General features: G+C 36.1%; 2 protein-coding genes across 2 annotated transcripts; both read right to left on the bottom strand.

Annotated features, from left to right (window-relative positions):
• Positions 1 to 292: 292 nt before the first annotated feature.
• Positions 293 to 9,635, bottom strand: LOC136984506 (lysine--tRNA ligase-like). The gene is made up of 14 exons (XM_067281509.1): positions 9,478 to 9,635; positions 9,193 to 9,262; positions 7,347 to 7,606; positions 7,195 to 7,277; positions 6,220 to 6,323; positions 5,995 to 6,120; positions 5,806 to 5,925; positions 5,575 to 5,737; positions 4,097 to 4,267; positions 3,265 to 3,350; positions 3,103 to 3,188; positions 1,315 to 1,441; positions 1,104 to 1,247; positions 293 to 1,040 (listed from the first exon to the last, which is right to left on the bottom strand). The coding sequence occupies exons 1-14, from the start codon at positions 9,564 to 9,566 to the stop codon at positions 978 to 980; spliced, it is 1,692 nt and encodes a 563-aa protein (XP_067137610.1). The 5' UTR covers positions 9,567 to 9,635; the 3' UTR covers positions 293 to 977.
• Positions 9,636 to 12,024: 2,389 nt separating this feature from the next.
• On the bottom strand, positions 12,025 to 19,965 carry LysRS (Lysyl-tRNA synthetase). The gene is made up of 13 exons (XM_067281527.1): positions 19,875 to 19,965; positions 17,106 to 17,247; positions 16,694 to 16,953; positions 16,541 to 16,623; positions 16,244 to 16,473; positions 15,288 to 15,407; positions 15,047 to 15,209; positions 14,804 to 14,977; positions 14,647 to 14,732; positions 14,492 to 14,577; positions 12,565 to 12,691; positions 12,356 to 12,499; positions 12,025 to 12,286 (listed from the first exon to the last, which is right to left on the bottom strand). The coding sequence occupies exons 1-13, from the start codon at positions 19,904 to 19,906 to the stop codon at positions 12,188 to 12,190; spliced, it is 1,746 nt and encodes a 581-aa protein (XP_067137628.1). The 5' UTR covers positions 19,907 to 19,965; the 3' UTR covers positions 12,025 to 12,187.
• Between the last annotated feature and the right edge of the window lie 821 nt (positions 19,966 to 20,786).

Here is a 20,786-nt window from a genome sequence, read left to right as displayed (position 1 = left end):
GTATTTAATATTCTTGCGATTCATTTCTATTGATGCCAATTAATTTCCTTGTAATAAATTAATATCCAATTTTTTCTGTAATATATTTTTTGCAATTTACATCCGATCGATTTCTAATTGACGCAATATAAAAATAAATATTTAAAAGCTTTTCGTCGCTATGGCAACAAGAATTGCGCGATCGAAGCGCCAAATGATTTTCCGTAAATTCGAGGCTATTACGCGATATCCTTAAATATTTATACTTAATTTACATTTATTATTATTATTATTTTAATGTGAATAAATCGCATTATTAATATAATTAAATTTTTATTTTAATAGTCAAATTAAAGCAATTATACAGTTTGGATCACGCAGTATGAATGATGGGTGGAATCCGGGTTCGGGTCCAGACCGGATTCCAAAATATGATGATTTGGACTGGCAGTTTGGTCTTCGTTCCCCAGCATTTTATGGGCCCATCAGTCCCCATCCCTGGCATTTTATGGGCCTATTTAAAGCTGATTATTAAAATAATCCCCTCTTTTCAATACTGGGTAGAAGTGTCACAGAATTCAAATACATGACAAATTGGCCAAGAAAATGCCATTTTACACACTCGTTACACACAACTAAGAGTTTGGGCTGCACAGACTTGCAACAGATTATGACGATGAACGCATGTTCTGAGGACCACCAGAGCAAAAAAACAATTGGCGAAATCGGTCGTAGATACCAACTGTCTCAAGTTTGCTCCTCGCCTGTCTTGGTTTCCACGATCTGCAACTTATCATCGATGTTCTGAAGCCTCTGACCGGAGGAACTAAATAATGGAAGACGCGTATTCACATTAATAGTTTGTAACTCGGCCGATGAATTGCAACGAGCTATTTCTTGACTCTTCATCCTGAAGTAGTGCCATATTGTCCGAAAGCAAACAGGTTGTCATTACCATAGATTCGGATTCCGACGTTGCTGCGCACTGAGCATCCGTTCTAATCTTCAACTGTTGTTTCGAGTGGTTTCTCTGGTTTTATGAGTGGAAAACACAATACCTCCTAAAAGGATCGTTACGTTGGTTAGGTTTTGATACTAAGATAATGCATTTGATATAATTTTACCTTTATGTTCTTGCAGTCCGTCACAAGCATGGTCAGTCTGTCGATTCCCATTCCCCAACCTGCCGTTGGAGGCATGCCATATTCTAGAGCTGTGCAGAAGTTTTCATCAAGAGAATGGGCCTCTCTGTCGCCTTCTGCCTTTAACTGTGGAAAATGTTCATAAATACGTGTTGCAGACACGTGCAACAATAACTAAGATAATTGAACTTACTTTTGCTTGCTGTTCGAATCGTTCCCGCTGAATCACTGGATCGTTCAATTCGGTGTATGCATTTACGATTTCAAATTTTGCAACAAATAACTCGAACCTCTCCACCAGACCGGCAATCGAGCGGTGCCTTGAAAAGGATATGTATTTTGAAATCAATCGAGTAAAAATCAATATAAAATTCAAAGACAATAAATACATTGGCTTCGTTAAGATTTAAAATATTGTAAAACAGAGTTTTAATGGATTAATCTCTTTCTTCTTTAAAGTTTCTTGCATTGCTCTTACAATTGCAATTCTAGCAACTGATTTGACTTTTATCGTTTTGGCGATATTTTCTATAACTTGTTCAATAATATCGTTCTTCTTTCTTTGATCCCTAGCTATCATTTGGTTGGGGGTGTCCACGCAACCAGTATGCTGCTGTGGGTGCCGCAGGAAGTCGAGCCTTCCACAATGCTCCTCCATTGCCCTCGATCCATGGCTGCCGCTTTTGCCTGCTTCAGATCAATGATATAATTCCTTACAAAGGATCTTAACAGGTTTAAGGTGGAGTTACCTGCTGATTGATATACTTTATGAATACTTGTATGTTTGTAGATTAGTCTTAAACATACATGCTACAACCACTGACAGCTTGTTGCTTGAAACCATAATACATATGGATTTGCCTCGTTTGAACATACAACTTGCCAACAATCTCAATTCAATGAGTCTCCTACCTCTCAATTAAAAGTTTTGACTGTCATATATACTATATAGGGTCTTCCAAAACGAATGCTATATTTTAAATTATTCTACTTACGTCAATTATCTGAGCGGTATACTATGTACACCAACTGATAGAGTAATAATCAAAGTTTCATCTCCCAACTGTATTCAAACAACTTTTCATCTACCACCTTTAGGAAGCACCGTAAACAAAGACGGCAACTTTGTAATAGAGAAGGCGTTTCGCATTCTGTAATTTGTAAAGACAGAATCACTCATTATTATGCAGCACAGGTAATCTGCAGGAGCCATACAATTCTGGCTGCTGTGGAATGAATGACAACAGATATACTGTAGCAGGTATGGAAAGTGTTCAAGTATCAGTTGGCAGTGGCGTAGCGAGGGAGGTGCAAGGGGGTGTATCATGCCCAAATGGTCTCCAAGACAAACTATGTGTTTCTGGAGGGGAGAGCGGGGCACCAATAAAGTGTTGTGCACCGGGCGCCAGTTATGTTCGCTACACCACTGTCAGTTGGATGAATGCTGTACAACACAAGGTGCACACGTCGAGAAATTGAAATGAGTAAATGTGAAACTCAAAACATTTTCCAATGTTTTAATGTACATTACAATGTTCTCAAATAATAATTAACATAATTATAATAATTTAAAATGACAGCATTCTTTTTGGAAGACCCTGTATTGTTATTCTGACAATACAGGATCTTCCAAAATACTCACATCTTAACAGAAAAAGCCCGATACAAATCTTGTTTTGGATCACATTACTACTTTATTTATATACACATACTAGAAAAACTTGTAATTTCCAAATGAGCCACACTCCCAGAAGAAAACTAGAATCAAATTTAAGGCCTCCGGGATAATTAACGTGCAATGCTGGAGCCACATTTCAGAATTTACTAACATCGGAATGCAGTTCCAACATCACACAATAATGAATATGCAGGACATAAAGGTTCTTCTGATAATCATTATTGTGTTATAGCAACAAAATAAAAAAAAAATTAAATATAACTTTTTTAAGCATGGATTTAACTAACCAATACAGCTACTTACTGCTTCGCCAGAGGACTCGTAATTTCCGGATGATCGCAAAGAAACGTTGGCTGTATCATACGTTTCTCTAGGAAGACTTCGATAAGCTGCACAAATAAAAATAACAAATTTCAATTAATTCTTTAACCAATTTAGTGACATTTTAATTATTTAAATTGTTACTTTATCTAAAAGTTTTGCAGTTGTTCGAGGCTCTGGACAGAAGATTCCGTGTTTGCAGCATAGTTCGTAGATGTAGGCATTGGCTTCTGAAAATTAACAAAATTTCTCTTGTAAATTCAAAACTACAATTTTGTAGATTTACTACTAAACGGCTTTGAAACGTGAAGATCCGTGGGAGCTACGAAAGTTTATGCCATGGCCATTATTATCTCGAAACCAGAACACTTGTATGATATCACAATGTCGTCTGAAGCTCTTAGTTAAAACCAAAACTTCACCAGATTTAAAGTACGAGCTTTGGACAACATTTATGATGTCATACATCGAGTGTTCTAGCCTCGAGTTATCGACGGCCACACTTAAGTCCTGTACGAAGATGTTGTAGCACAGTGCTATAAGCAATGCACGTGATTATTGATTTTCATCATTTTGTGAACAGATTCTTCCAAGCAATAGTTCCTACAGGGACTGAGTGAATTATCATTTGATCAATCCCTAAAATTTCATCTGATGTCATACTGAATTAGACTGCAAGATTGAATCTTACATCGGACATTTGTGAAAATGGATTTTAAACAGGAATACAATTTAGACAGGCATATTTGATGCCATAAATGCCGCTTGATCTCAAGGCCACGAACAACTCTTACGGGGCCCGGCAGTAGAGTAAGCCCTTTCTTTCCCTTTTGAATATTTGTTTTAGAACAAATGAAATATCTAGAATGCCTCTTTATGACCCTCTAAGTTTTCTCCAGCTTCCCCTCCCTCTTGGCGATCCCACTCATCCTTATCTCAAACAATATTTCAAATCTACTAACAAAATTTATATTACCTGCCGTGTTCAACGTATCCGGTTTTGGTAATTTTGTTCCCAAGATGTTTTCTAATTCTGGAAACACATAGATTCTGTTGAAAGGTGGAGTAAAATCGATTTCGATAGCTTCATCCGAATCTTTTGAATGGTAACGAATCTTGTACGATCCTTTGATACTCTTGACCATACCTAAGTGCGGAAAAGATTAAATTTAAAAACAGGTAATCAAAATATTATTAGTTTCGATAGTTCTACAAACTGATAATTTGGCAAATTCATTTTTAAATTCTATCAAACTATCAAGAGATTGAAATGATCTCGAGAAAAGTAATGCAGGTGAAAGACTTAATCATCATAACAATGGCAAGTTACCCCATAATAACAGTGTGTTGATTTGATATAAGAATTATTTAAATTATTTTTCTTTGAATTTGTTCGAAATAAAATTTTAGAGATCATATTTACCAGAATTTCACAGAAAAAGTGCACTACTAGGATGCATTACTTGAATTTGGAGGTGGCATGTGATACAAATTCAGTCAACAATAATCTCGCCAAATGCATTCGTACGGCTTAATACCCTCAAAACTGCATTACTACACAAATAAGCAGAGACGAAGTGTCAGGAGCAGTGCCATAACTAGCCTTTGATGCCCCCGGTGCGAGTATCTGTAACTACACCCCAAAACTATGGCCCAAAACTTGGTCCAGGTCATTTCTGCACCCCTCAGGATCTACGCCCTGTGCCTGGGCACCGCCCTAGTTACAGCACTGGTCAGGAGTGAATGCTTTAACTGATATAGATCTAAACCTACTTTAAACAAAGAACAGTTTCAAGTTGTTTATTAGAAGTTTGACAGCTATATAAACACTAAAACAATTCACATACAGGCGTAAAGTGGTCCCTCGGCAGCTTTGTTTTTAGAACATCCAATTCAAACAGTAATAAGATTTTCCAATTATGCAATGGATTCCAAACTTTTGATTAGTCAAAATCCTAAATGAAAACAAGGAATAAGTAGAAACAGATAGGAAGAGATAAAAGAGAAATTGTGACTGGAAATGACGGATTGTAGAACTGATACTCAGTTGCAGTGAGAAGGACACTGATGACAGGTCTCTGTAAGCTTTGTCCTAGAAAATAGAAGTGACCTCCTGCAAAAAAGTATTCCTAAAGGGACATTTTCAAGGGTATTCACCTTGATAATTTTTCAGATGATACAACTATGTACTGTGTGTTCCCACTATCACTTTCTATGTTATTTTCACTCTAAGTAACTGGATTGATTACAAGTGGCAAAAAAAGACATGCTAAACAAGTTCAAGACTTTCAGAAGTGATGTTATGATGAATTACTGTTAATCTGTCATTGTATACACATAAAAACACAACAAAATGATCACTATTATTCACCATTGACAGTCAAGTGATAGAATTTGATACTGCCATACCATAACATACATGTCATTTATTTTTAAAGATGAAAACAAACCAACCCGATAGCAAATTCTCGGTCATTGTCATCAGATCGTTATAATCCAAGTAAGCTGCATAAAACTCGCAAGTAGTAAATTCCGGACTGTGATTTGAATCCATTCCCTCGTTTCTGAACTGGCGCCCAATTTCGTACACACGTTCCATTCCTCCCACCACCAGCATCTTAAAAAGTATAATAGATAACATCAAACTGCATTGTAAGACTTCCTCAAACCTGATAAATACTGCACCTTATGATATAGCTCCGGAGCTATTCTCAGAAACAGATCCATATCGATCTCGTTGTGGTGGGTAACAAAGGGTTTGGCAGCTGCTCCACCAGGGACCATATTCATAATGGGCGTTTCCACCTAAAAAACTGTTTAATCAATTAAATTTCGACGAAATTTCCTTTCAGAGAACACAAATGGTTTATTTACTTCCAAGAAGTGTTGTTCGTCAAGAAATTTCCGAATGTACCGAATTATCTCGGCTCTAATGACGAAAATCTGTCGAAGGTGACTGTTTATCAAAAGATCCAGGTAGCGTCTTCTGTATCTCTTTTCCTTTATTAAAATAGTGCAACGCATCAGTAGAACGATTAAAAATAATAAATTTAAAAGTAAAATATAGAATTTTTAGTACAGCTTATGAAATTAACTTACCAAGTCTTTTAATCCAAAATAACTATGAGGTATCATATGAAGACAGGGACTCAATAGTTTCATCTCTATAGGTATGATACTCAGTTCGCCTTTCTTGGACCTAGCTATAAAGCATGGTATGAAAACAATTAATTACGATTTTTCAAAATAATCTTGGCAGAAATGAGATTTCAAACTTATATCTGTTCATGAGGAACCCCACAGATCTTTGCTTTGAGGTAAACAAGATATAGATTTATCATGTGAATTATCATTCAAAATGCCGGCACAGCGATAAGTTCAAATGAAAAACGGTTGCGTAAAATCTAATAACATTCGGAAAACATTTCCTCTTGTATTAAACATTAACTGCTTTGCTTCTTTAGCATATTTTACTGTTTAATGGTATTCTATGGAGTCGTTATACTTAAGTAGAAGATAAGTATCAGAGGATATTGCATTTTCTCTTATGGTAAAAGCCAGAAATGTCCCTAAAAGCCCCAAAATCCCAAGGAGTGAAATCTGGAGAAGTAGCGGGCCAGATTCCGTGGCAGTTTATGCAATCCGCAAAGAAGTTTTCCAAAAACTGGAATGTCTGTGAGCAAGTGGTAATGCTGTCTGTTATAAAGTGGAAACACAGGACATTTAACTTACGAGTCTTGTACGCATACCATACATATAACTTTAATGCCATTACAAATCTCTCACTGCATGGTAACTTTTAAGACAACCTGTATTATGTTATTCTAATTTGTATTTATTTATTTGGGAAACTTCTAACACTTTATGTGTGTACTACAAAGCAGAAATTCTACTGTATTATCTCATCTAATTCTCGGATGCAAAAAATTGGAACAAGATGAAACACTACAGAAGGACCCAAAAAGTCTCTAAATGAAGATTTGATTTTCTTCTAAATTTTGTTCTGCCAATAGAATTCAGTCTAATATATCCTTTTCTACACTTGCAATGTTAATAAAGTCTAATTTCACTCACCAGGATATCCTTTACAACCAACAATATCTCCTCTTTTGATGATGTTATTAATTTCAAAGAAATCCATTTTAGGTGAAAAATATCTAAAAATAAATGATTGTCATACATTTTTCTACAAAAAAATTTAAAATATTAACATACAAAATATTCACTTGACATTGGCCATAATTTGTATCTTCGCGCCGTCACCCCGAAGGTCGTAAAAAATCAGTTTGCTTCCAGATTCCCTTTTTGAGTAAATCCTTCCGGCAATGGCTTGCATGTCATTCTCTGCAATTTCTCCGTTCACTAATGATCCGTATCTTTCTAAGAAATCTGCTAGACGAATGGTTGTTGAAAACTTATGAGGATAAGGTGGTATTTCGGATGTTTTCATCCGCGTCACTGCCTGAAGTCTTGTTTTAAAATACTCCTAGAAAGTAAGCATACAAGGTGTATTAAAAGAGGTAATTTGGTACAATACGTGTCAACTTTAAAGAAGAATTAAAGCTATCAACAGATAATGTTCATAGTCATAAGCTGGTCAATCATCTTTATTTTGCATTTAGCTGATTTAAGTTCTTGTCTACGGCACCTTGCGCACGTAGTGTCTACCAATGCTAGGCAAGGAAACATGACATTGAGCAATTAAAGTTCTAGCTCCTTCAAAACTCGTAAGAATTTTTCGTTAAAACTCATTAGAATTATTCTCCTGCTCAGAATTTTAATAATTTGGGAAGTTTGTTTTAATTGTCGTAGATAATTAACAGTTGTTTACAAATATAAACATCAAATAACCCGATTCTTGACTAATACCAAATGATGTGCTGGATTGTATCAGGCTATATTATGGCTACTTTCAGAACTTTCTAAATTAAATATTAAATTACTAATTTATTTATATTTTTTTACTATTGTACTAAATAAAATTAATTATACTAAGCACATTAGATTTGGATTGTCAATAAGTAGCATTGGCACATCATGGAAGATACGGTAATCTCAAGTTTGCACATTAAGAGAAGTCCGTCTACAACAGGATTAGCAGGCTCAGAACTTTATCGAATTAAAGTAATAAAAATGCAATGCAAAACCATAAAATTATTATAAAAATATATAAAATATAGTAATATACAAAACTAGAGAGGCCACAATGTCTCTATGCACAAGTTTGCATCCGGAATCTTCCAGTTAGAATAAAACCGTGCACCAAATACGATTTCTAAGTAAAACTTCTTTGTATTTTGAACTGATAACATGACGATACAGAATTGACGACGATAACACACCTTATAGTTTGCTACTACCTGGGACAAGTCCCAATCACAGATTGGTATAAGGATAGAAATAGAGTCAGAGAGCCATTTTTGAGGGCCCGACACAATTTCTTTAGAAGCATAATACAGGCTTAGAACAAAAATATTAGTAATGAGCAGTGAGATGAGACCTCTAAAAAAACGAAGTCACCAACAATGGCTGTGTATGCCCTTATGTTAACGCAGCTCGGGAAGCAGATTTAACTGACATCATAATTTCTGTAATGCATTGTGAGAAGGCAACAAATCTCGACCAACTTGCCTCCCAAGAATACTTTCTATAAGAAACTAATGTATATTTATGTCTTAGACAGGTGAAGAAAACCCAGAAAACTCTACACGGCCAGCCTGTCAGTGAGGTGCTAACCCACAACCGACTACCAGAGTTCCACGATTTTATTCACTCGGCCATTGGTGGACCAGTAGCCGACAAACCGGGCAACGGTCCAATACGATGCATCCTCCTTAGCAACACGGCAATTTGCTTAGGCATTGCAACAAAGAGAATTTCTCCATTCTGCTTTACAACAAAAAGTTTAACTCTGACAGTAGTAAAGGGTCATTATCGCCATATCTTAGTCCCATAATTCTCCACTTAAATTTTAATTTATACAGAGAATGATTGAGGGAGGAACTTGCAGATAACTTCTATTTAACACATATAGAGAATTTGTGGCCACTCCATAAATCCTTTTGTCCTTACATGAGGATTTACTTCTTCCTTTCCATTTAATTCTGTCTTCACTTCGGGCTTTTCTGAACCTAATAACTCACTGAAACATTAAACAAACAATAATTTAATGAAGGGTGATTATTTAATGCTAAGGGACCATTCAAGTATTACATCAACAGTTACGGGGGAGGGAGAATTCGTTTGTATCTAATGATGGGGAAGGGATGAATCTCTGATCACGTAAAATTTCACCCGTCATCACAAAATTCTCTGATACTTGAAAGGACCCTAAATTAAGTTATAAATTTGTGTAACCTTCCAGTCGAGTAGAATTCTTTCTTGTTTCTTAAAAGAATAAATCTTTTAAAAACGTTATTCAATCGTTTTACGTAAAATCTAGACATAATTCACTTTAAAAAAAGAGTATTTATTCTCAATTTCAGTGTAATTCTTGTTTGAAAATAAACCCACGTGTAAACTCAAGGATCTCTAAACGATCTCACACCCCCTATCGGCTAAATTTGTCACTCAACTTTTAGTAATAATAGGAAATAATTTACAAATTTCCTAACAGGATATATATAAGAATTATTTTTACTATTTTTTAAATTAAAATATATTTAATTTTAAAAGATAGTTATTCTAAATATCTGCGGAATATTCGGTACCATTTTTTTTTTTTAAGGCGGATGGCCGAGCGGTTAAAATGACAACCATGAAGAATCTGGACGGTTCGAAAAGCTCCAGAAATTTTCGGAGGTCGCCCTGTTGTGATCTTACCGAACCCATAATGGTCTTGCTAAAATGGCCTTCTTTCTAAGCACGTGGCGGAAAGGCGGGATGGCCGAGCGGTCAAGGTAGCAGCCTACCGCTCTGGGGCCAGGGATCGAATCCGGACCTTACCACCCGGAGTCCCATTGTGGGTGTGGCTGAACCCATAATGGGCTTGCTAAAAGAATCCCTCTTACTAAGCACAGAGCAGAAAAGATTTTAAAAAAAACTCCGTCGTGGATACTCACGGGGATTGTTTGTTTTATTAAGTTATGGCAAAGCAACACTTGGACGATCTGCCTAGAGCGAATGCCTTCAAGTCTTTTTAGGTAACTGGCCCCTATTTAGGCGTTACAGACGTGGAGAAAACCTGGAAAACTCCACTTGGCCAGCCCATCCTGGAGAGGCGCGAACCCACGACTGAACTCCCAGTGTTCGGGGAACGGAACCGCTTGGCCACTGGTAAACCCACACGGGGATAGAAAAAACAATTACTATTTTAAGTAAAAATTCAATTATCCGAATTAATTGGAAATACTCGAAGTTTTATCGTATCTTCGGATGTGCTGCCCGCCTTATTATTAAAATCCAAACTTGATGTTGTGGCTTTATATTCACTTCAGTATATTATCGTACTTTTCTCGATCACCTTTATATTCAGGCGTAAGTCACCCTTACGCCTGAAGGTGACTTGCATCATACTGAGGAAATCTACCTCACGGACGTTTATATTATTTTATCTAAAGATCGTCGAGTCTAAACTTCGGCAGGCGACATTTTTAAAAATAATTATGCTTATTGTATGGCACGCGGATTCAAAAAGGTTAGTTACAATCCAGATGATAAACGTAATAGAGGCTCTTATATAATAGAAGCGAAAGCCTATATTATACATGCCGTGTATGGGCACTGCCAACTAAGCTAAGAGGACTTAGCCAGCATACACCCCCTCGTACCTACGGCTCCGATTAGTGACGCCATTTTGTTGAACACGAACTTAAATAACATCCGATAGCTTCGGAAAAAAGGGCTACGCAATGCTGAAGAACGTGGAATTATACCAAATACAGCTAACAGCTCTAGTGCCGAATGGAACAAGAAGAATCTCCGAACTTTTTCAGTTTGCCATCCAATTTATTCCGACTACGAGCCTGTGTTTTGAGTAGCGAGGACGTCTCTCTGCTCGATGCTACGCGAAAGAACCTGCAACGTGATAAGCCTTTTGCGTGTTGCTCGTGTAAAACATTAACCCCACTATCTTGTGACGTGCAAGTTTGAGCCATGTTTCATGACTGAAGGGATTGTAGAATTGATGGAATAAGTCAACACTACACGGTTATCTGCCGAGTGCCTTCCGGGAAGAATGAGAAACTGGTTCCTAATTTAGTTGTTACAAACGTAAACCTGGAAAACTCCACCTGGCCGGTCTGTTGACGAATTGTGAATCCACGACAAACTAGTTTGGTGGTTCTATCCATCCAATTACTGCAAGCAAATGTAGAAGGGACAGTAGATCCATGGGTGCTAGTGGTTTAAGTCTACTGCATTAACACAAACGATTAAAATTTGTTCTCTTTCCACCCTGTGGATACTAAGTGTCTTTCTGGAAGGCCTATAATGGGTTTGCCCAGACCCACAAATCCAAATGATATCTAGATATGTCAGTCCCGGAGAGGGATGGGACACACATTCAGATGAATCACTGTAAAACTTTCTGGTGTTTTTTGAACTGTCCAGAACCAATCATCAGTCCTCCAGAACATATGTCTGCCATCTTATTGCTCGGCCATCAATCTTACCATTGTGGGTTTAGCCAATCTTCAAGGGTAGCCAGGTGGCAAGGCACAAAATATGGCGTATACAGGAGATTATCCATGAAGAAATCATTGAGTTTATACTGAAATCTGGATTCAATCCCAGCTCCCTGGAGTGGCATACTGTCTTAACCACATTGGCCATCAAAGAAAATTCTTTGTTTTCGGGTGTGGAATCAAATCTACGACTACAAATCCAACCGTTACCCTCTCGGCATTAATCGAAGCAATTTTCTATTCAGAATGTTAGCTGCACAGAAGAAATAAAACAGTAACAATAAATTAACATAACTTTTATTTCTATAAGTTCTGCCAGAAACCGGAATGAAAAGTACAAAAGATAAAACTCTAGATTATTTATTTCAAAACAACAAAGACTTATAAATTATATTAAAATGTAACACTAGGTAATGGATGTGGCAAAACTTATTACACTTTGTTCAATTTTCTGCATTGTTTGCTTCGACCGTCTCGCCGGCCGGAACGTCTCTAGGTTTGTTGGGATCTTCAGGTTTCATGGTAGGAAAGAACAGCACTTCCTGAAAGAGAAAATAACACATTTGTCGTCTCAAACTTATTTTTTACATATTCTAAACATCTCGTTTTACCTTAATATTATTATTGTCGGTCAGTAGCATGGTAAATCTATCGATTCCCATTCCCCAACCACCCGTGGGCGGAAGACCGTATTCGAGAGCAGTACAGAAGTTTTCGTCTACTAACTGTGCTTCATCATCTCCTGCCGCTTTATCCTGCAAAATGTTTAAAATGTTAAACGATACGTTGAACTTTTTGTTTAAGTTAAAGGTTTTCATACCTTTGCTTGCTGTTCAAATCTCTGTCGCTGAACCATAGGATCGTTTAACTCTGTATAAGCATTGATCACTTCATAATTCATAACAAACAATTCAAATCTTTCAGTTAATCCTTTGATGGATCGATGCCTGGAAGTTAGATTAATGTTAGAACATCACATCTTAAATTTTAACACAAAATAAGTTTGGGAGTTTGAATGATGCAATGATCAATTCTTGCAATGGTTTAGAATCTGCAGCAAAACTGCAATAACAAAATTTAATAAAACAATAAAAAAATCTACCAATTTTACTCAAGAACTGGGTGGACTGTGCTGTTTATTTCAGAATCCTATAAAAGAATTCATAATAATAGTTCTGTAGTGGTACTTCTAGTAACGAATGTTGGAACTAATGACAATACACTTTTTGAGGCAGTTACAACAGACCTATAGTAATGTAGTAGGATGTGGCTGTTGGTACTGGTATAGCGACACTCACTGTACACAAGTACACACAAGGACGACAAAGATTATAAAAATCACATGTACAATATGTGACCGAGGAAGTAAAGACTGTACATGTCGCATTGGCAAGAAGAAGAAAAAGAGGCAATCGGCAAGGAAACAATAAAATCTTTTCATTCAACATTCATTAATGTATTTTGTTATTACCGTATCACATGGACGTAGCCAGGAAGGGGCATGGGTGAGCACGTCCCCCAGTTAACCTGGTGCCCCTCCCCAGAAAATTACAGCCTCTACTAGGCCCCCCATAACAAAACCCTGGCTATGTCAATGCCGTATCATCATATTAATGTCATTTTTATAGTCCCTTAAACCAGACCAGAGTTCCGGTAAAGACAATACCAACGCTGAATTGGTCAGGTGTGTACTCTCAATTCATTACCAGCTTCTTTTTTTTTTAATTTGTCACAAGCTAGTTCCTTGCAGTAGCTCCAAAAATATAAACAGCTGTCTGCTTTCAGGCCCATAGCATTGCTTGAGTAACAGAACAAAGCATTGGCTCATACAATCCATTTTAGAATGGAGATGGCTTTGCTACAATCTTAAAATATATTTTGAATCTAGGATTCAAATGTAGTGAAAGCAACAGGGAGATAGAGTTACACATTACCAAATGTTTATTTATATTATTGAATAGAATATCTTTTGCAAACATTACTGTTTTAAAGATGTAGCATTAACTTCTTTTGCGTGATAATTTATCATCAGAATAATTTTAGAAACGGTCCACAGTTTGCCAGTTAGTATTTTGGTCGTACAGCTCGAGAGCTTTAAAAGATCAGTCATTTCTTTAATTATTTCTATGCTTTGGCTCATTCAACATAATTGAGCGTAACAGTTCCTTCATCTTAACAAATTTGTTAAAATTTCTCAAAGTATGACATATACAATAGAAATATTAAGAAGAATTGAAGAAATCCAGATCCTCAGAACAGTGGCGTAGCGAACATAACGGGCGCCCGGGGCATAACTGGCACCCCCTCCCCTCTCCAGAAACACATAGTTTGTCTTGGAGACCATTTGGATGTCCCTCTGCGAGTGGTATCCGGTGCATGATACACCCCCTTGCTACGCCACTGTCTCAGAAATAAAAATAGCCAAAGATTTAGTTGTCGCAAGAACCAAACATCATAAAATTACTTCAAAATATTTCATACAATAAAACTCATTACACAGATATTTAAAGAAAAACGGCGAGGTTGAAGCCGAAGTTTTAAATGGGAAAACGTGTACGTCGGACGTTCGGCGCCACTTTCCTTTAAGCCTAGAAGTTTGACAGTGGCGTTTGGAAAGTCAGTGGAATCATGCTCAACGTTCCAAACGCCACTGTCAAACTTCTAGGCTTACAGGAAAGCACTGCTGAACATCTGGCATACATGTTTTCACATTTAAAACTTTGGCCTCAACCTCGCTAATAGCTTACCATTTTGAAAGTGGACTCATAACTTCTGGATGATCACACAGAAATGTGGGATTAATCATCTGAGTTTCTAAAAACTCACTCACAAGCTATAAAAGCAATTCTAATTAAAATCGTTTTCTAAAGTTTTCAATTCTTAAATGGGAACACCCGCTTACTTTGTCTAGGAGCCTCGCTGACGTTCTCGGTGGCGGACATTCGACTTCGTGTTTTATACAAAGGCTAGACAAGAACTCGTTACTTTCTGCAATCACACAAAGCATTATAAACACCATTACATGTATAAATAAATAATCTATTTGAAATTTTAAATACCTGGTGTGGACAATTTGTCGGGATCTGGTAATTTTACTCCTAGAGCCTTTTCTAAGTCAGGAAGCATGTAAATTCTTTTGAATGGTGGAGTAAAATCGATTTCTACTTCTTTACCAGATGGTCCCTCGGGATGATACGTTATTTTATAAGAACCCGTGATGCTCTTCACCATGCCTGTCGAAAAATTGAATAAAATTACAATTTGTTTGACAAAATGTATCGATCCTAGTCGTCCGTACTTACCCGAAATCAAAGTTTCGGTGATCTGCATCAAGTCGTTGTAGTCTGCATAGGCCATATAAAACTCACAAGTGGTAAACTCTGGATTATGAGTCAAATCTATGCCTTCGTTTCTAAACTGTCTTCCAATCTCGTACACGCGATCGATTCCGCCGACGACTAGCATCTAACGGAGATCAAACACATTGAATATATCAAAAAATATAATTACTTAAGGAAATTGTATATATGGAAGCATACATACCTTATGATACAGTTCGGGAGCTACTCTCATATACAAGTCCATATCGAGTTCGTTGTGATGAGTGACAAAAGGTTTAGCAGTGGCTCCTCCAGGAATCACATTCATCAAAGGTGTTTCAACCTGAAAATTATATGGAATGTGAAACATTTGGCAATTTCTATTTTTGTAAAAATTTTATACCCATGGAGTCATTGCTTGAAGAGATGGCAATGGGGAGGATTGGTCACGACTTGAGAATTTATTAAATTGGTTCGTAAACTTTTATTTCTTTATATTTGAATTTAAATGGTTAGTGAACAAAGTGAATATCCTCTAAATCCATGATTCTCGACCCATGGTCCATGGAACACGGTGCTCCGTGAAGCCACTTCAAGTGTTCCATGAAAAATCAAATATACAATTAAAAATTGTTGTAAAATAATTTTTGTATGGGAACGTAATCACCAAATGCCAATGACATCATATACTAGACCGAGTGCGCTCTTGATTTTAAAAAGGTTTGCCACCCCCGGTTTAAAACTGATGTATCTTATGTGTTCCGCGGAAAAAAATGTCAAAGTTTTCCCGACTTCGGAAAAGATTGAGAACCACGGCTCTAAATCAATGAGTTTTTGAGCATTCATTTATTACCAACACCCATAGAAAATGAATAGAAGGAGTATTAGATCGAACTGTATCTGCAGAATTTGGTATCGTATCATCTCATCTCTAGTGTACAACATATTTTACCTCATCCAAGCCAAAGGGAAGCCAATAAATGATGAATTTTATTACAAGAAGTTAGTTTTAAACAAGAGCTCCTATAATTAGGTTAAGCACTTCATTTAAGTTTGTCCTAATTGAGAGTTATTTTGCACGTATCAGTCTGGATATTATTATACAATTTGAAATATTATTCGGTACAAGGTATTATAAAACCAGAAAAGTATCATTTGAAACAAGATGAACTTTCTTACCTCTAAAAATCCTAAACTGTCAAAAAATTTTCTGATATAGTTTATGATTTTTGCCCTCGTGACGAAATTTTTACGAACGTAATCGTTCATTATCAGATCCAGATACCGCTGTCGGAATCTCGTCTCTTTATCTTTCAATCCGTAATGCAGGTGAGGAAGCATGTGAAGACAGGGGGTCAACAACTGTATTTCTGTAGGAATAAGGCTCAGTTCGCCCTTCTTGGTTTTACCTGAAATTCGGGGATATTACTTACTTATATTTTAAGCGCGCCCAAACTTCGAATACGCCAAGCTTACCCGGGTGGCCTCGGCATCCGATAATGTCGCCCCGTCGCAGTTTGCCATTTATTTTATTGAACTCGTCTTCTGAAGAATAATACCTAAATTATATACAGAAAGATCAGAAATTAATATTAAAAATAGAATTTTAATCGTATTTTATCTACTTGCATTGCATTGGCCATAATTTGAAGCTTGGTGCTTTCTCCCCGAAGATCGTAGAATATTAATTTTGTACTGGATTCTCTCTTTGCATGTATTCGTCCTGCGATGCTAACAGTGTCATTTTCTACGACCTCTCCAGCATCTACGTGCTGATATTTCTCGATAAAATCAGTCAATGATATCGAAACGTGGAATTTATGAGGGTAAGGATTCTCTCCTGCCGTTTTCAGTTGCAATACGGCTTGTAGTCTGATCCGATAGTACTCCTAGATTTAAAGAAATGACAGTAATATGTAACCGAACCAAATTTTCCTCAATTCATTTTCAAAGAAGCATTGTTTAATACTTTTTAAATACTGTTACTGATTTCTATATCTTAATTTATTAACTAGTCACGTAAATACAATTAAAACGTTACATTAGGGTCGATTTCTCCTTCGTCTTGACCACCTTCTTTCTTCTTCTTAACGTCCTGATTCTGCTGCGCAGCCTGCTTCAGTTTCTCTTTCTCTGCCTTCTCTTTGGCTTTCTGCTCGGCCTTCAGGCGACGTTTCAGTTCACTAAAATTTTTGATAGACCATTTAATCAGAGCGTAAAAAAAAAAGTTAAAAATTTAAGCTTTAAAGATTTCAATTAATTTAGTCATTTCAATGGAGTCACTTATTCAAGCTATTTTTCTCTGTATGCATACAAAACATTGAATATTTTACTCGCTGACAATCAATAATCAAGTGAATTAAAATTCTATTATGCAACAACACTGCTTATAATTAATATAAATTTTAGTCTCTCCACCCTGTGGGTAACTAAAAGTGCATTTTGGGGTCATTGTGGGCCTGCCAGAACCCACAATGTGCCCAACGAGGTGACAAAGCACGGGTAAAATTTTTATCTTGAGTGCCGGATGCCACTTCCATATTTCCACTCAGTCGATCAGAATTCTTATTTTTGACTCTGAAGATGCATCCAAAAGCACTTAGATTATAGAAAATTTTGTACTCATTGTAATTTCATGTAAAAGTATGAAGTTTAATAATAGAGTTTAAATAAATAATACAGTTTTAGAAAGCTAAATAGTTAACATTTTATGCAGATAAAGATTATTCCAATTATTCTTTAAAAAGACATTTGAATAAATAATTTCACAAACAAGTATTGAATATCACTATGTCAACTAATTTATATTAGGTGTTATAAATAAACATTTGCATTATATTATGCAATAACACTGAAAATGAAGGCAATATTAATACAGCCAGACATATGAACAAGTAAACAGTTTCTAGCAGACAAAATAAAATTTTCTATCATGTTTGTTTGACTGGCCACACTGATCTATAACAATGTAAACTGTTTAGTATTCAAATCAATTTAATTGTAGTGTCCTGCAAGATGTTTTCACATTAAAGTAAATTCAATTGTTTTTAATAACAAATTCCTAATATTAAAAGTTCAAAGTACAAGGTTTTATCACCACATACATATTAATAAATTCTAAACTGGTTACTAAAAAATAAAACACTCGGCTGATAGACAGTATTTGCAATATAATTGGTAAATGGCATTCTTCGTTTTAATTTTCATTGTTCGTCAGGCCTTCGTTTTATAAATAATAATGAAAACAACTCCAAATTTTCTATATTAATTAATATAATCATATAAAAGTAGAGAGTTCTGCTGCTTCCTGAGCATTGGCATTTTAGACAGAATCTATTGAATGACCCACTAATTACTATAGCCTCAATAATAAAATACCTAGTAAAGTGGCTTTAATAAACAAGATAAGCAAACCAATGACGATCCATTTCAAATGAAATGAACTAAATCATTGGTTTGCCTATCCTGTTTAAAGCCACTTTACCAGACAATCAAAACATGTTACGTTGTAACATTATACTAGACCATTATTTGGCATTTATCTTAATAATTATTATATAACATTTATCAAAAGGATTAATAAAATTATCTTAGTTTTGTATGTATATGTGTCATAATAAGAAAATTTTAAATGTTAATTTTTATTTTCTATAAAATAAACAGAGAAATCATAACTCAGCCATCACAGGTATGAATGATGCATTGTCTACGATTCCTAAAATAAAAACTAAGCATTAAATGGCTCGATTCAAGCTCCGAATGAGACCGTCGGCAACTTACAAAATAACAACACACCCAACAGCCGTAAGCCTTACGGCTGTTGGGTGTGTTGTTACTTATATTATCAGGTTTTGTTGGTGTTTATTTGTAACTTGTCAAAGGAGTCATACGTTTATAAGTGACACTTCACAAGATAGACACCAAAATTAGGTCAAACAAGATTGAAAGTCACATTGCTCCGCTAAGACTATAGCATTTAACTATTTAGCCCACTCGACTGTTCGTGGAGTACTTGATGTTATATAGTTTTAGGGGCGTGGGGGCTTGCCTCTACCCGGGCACCCAGGCACAAGCAATAATAAACACCAAAGCACACGACTATAAGTTGAATGTTGGTCAAGGTGGACAATATGTACATGGGCAGTATACCAATATACGTTGAAAACCAACCTTTGGAAGTGAATATCTCAGAAAGGGTCGCACGTACAGGCAGTGCCATAACTAGCCTTTTATGCGCCCGGTGCAAGCTTCTGTAACTATGCCCCAAAACTTGATCCAGGTCATTTCTACACCCCCCGGGTCTGCGCCCCATGCCTGGGCACCTGTACGCAGTGCCATAGTTATGACACTGCGTACAGGTACGGTTCCTTTGACTTTTTTGCTCGTACAATTTTTGGGGGCTTAAATCTTACCAATTAACATATAAATTTATGTACCTAAGCAAGAAAAATTTATTTTTTTCCTACTAATAAAGAATTGAATGAATTTGGAGCTAATTAGGACAAAGATTTTGGTTTAAGTTTACACAGATATTATGAAACTTTAAAAACGAGTAAATATTTTAATTTGCAGCCGACATTTCAATAACTTGCAGTCAAAGGACAAGATAAAGCTCTACCTATTTTTTGTTTTTCTTTAGTTATGAATGACAACAATTGTGTGGTGCATATGGATGATGCAATGTTTCGCTTATATAATCAAACACCATGTAATATTATGAATAGACACTTATAAATTATAAAAATATTTAAATCAACAACTTCTAAATGATCTACGTTCGATAATTGTATATTGAATTCATTATACTCACTTCTTGCTTAACTTTTCCCCGGTTTCCGCCATTGTCACTAAAAAATCAACCACATGGACTGAGAGAAGCGTCCTCTTTCGGATAAAATTCACTTTATTAAATTATAAACAAATAATTAAATGTAACTTAAATGAGAAACTATTTCGGTTATGATTACAAAATATTAAATTATTTAAATAACAATTTATTATTTTTACAAATTACTAAAAAAATATTAACTAAAAAAAATATATATATATTTTTTAATATAATAAAAAAGGTCTAAATAAATGTCGCCCTCTATCGTCAAAAATAGAAATTAATTAGAACATTTTCTTTGAACTTTCCGTGGAATTGGTAAATCAATGTTAATTTTTGTTTTGTTTTAAATTACAAAAAATTAATTTAAACGAGAGAATTTCTTTAAAATTTTACATAAAATTAAAACCGGATGGGAAAAATTTTAGAAAACATCAAACTTTCTGGAGATTATGGTCTCAGCCCGCTGCTCTGGAGGACCCGGGTTCGAATCCGGGCGATGCAAACGCAAGAGTATTTCATGACCCATTGAACAATATATACATGTGTAAGCCTATATGCGATATATATATATTGCCGGGCCGAAATTTTCTGCTAATCTGACTCCGTTCATGGGCGAAACGGGGCGTTCATCAGCCCCGTTTCTCACCAACAGGCCACCCTATTGTGGATCTGGCCAAACTCACTAGCGGTTAAGACGGCAGATTACCTGTCTGGAAACGTGGGATTGTATCCGAGCAGTTAGAAAAACCCCCAAAAATTATTCGCAGAGTGGTCGATCTGCATACGCCCCATTCCTCACCACTCAGCCGCCCCGTGATGGGCATGTTAAAAAGACCTTCTTAATGCCCACAGCGTGCACGAACGCTTTAAAAAGAAGGCAATGAGAATGCA

The sequence above is a fragment of the Centruroides vittatus genome, unplaced genomic scaffold, assembly GCF_030686945.1.
Source record: "Centruroides vittatus isolate TY-2023 unplaced genomic scaffold, ASM3068694v2 contig_921, whole genome shotgun sequence".
Lineage (NCBI taxonomy): Eukaryota > Metazoa > Arthropoda > Arachnida > Scorpiones > Buthidae > Centruroides > Centruroides vittatus.
This window is presented reverse-complemented; position numbering and strand designations above follow the sequence as displayed.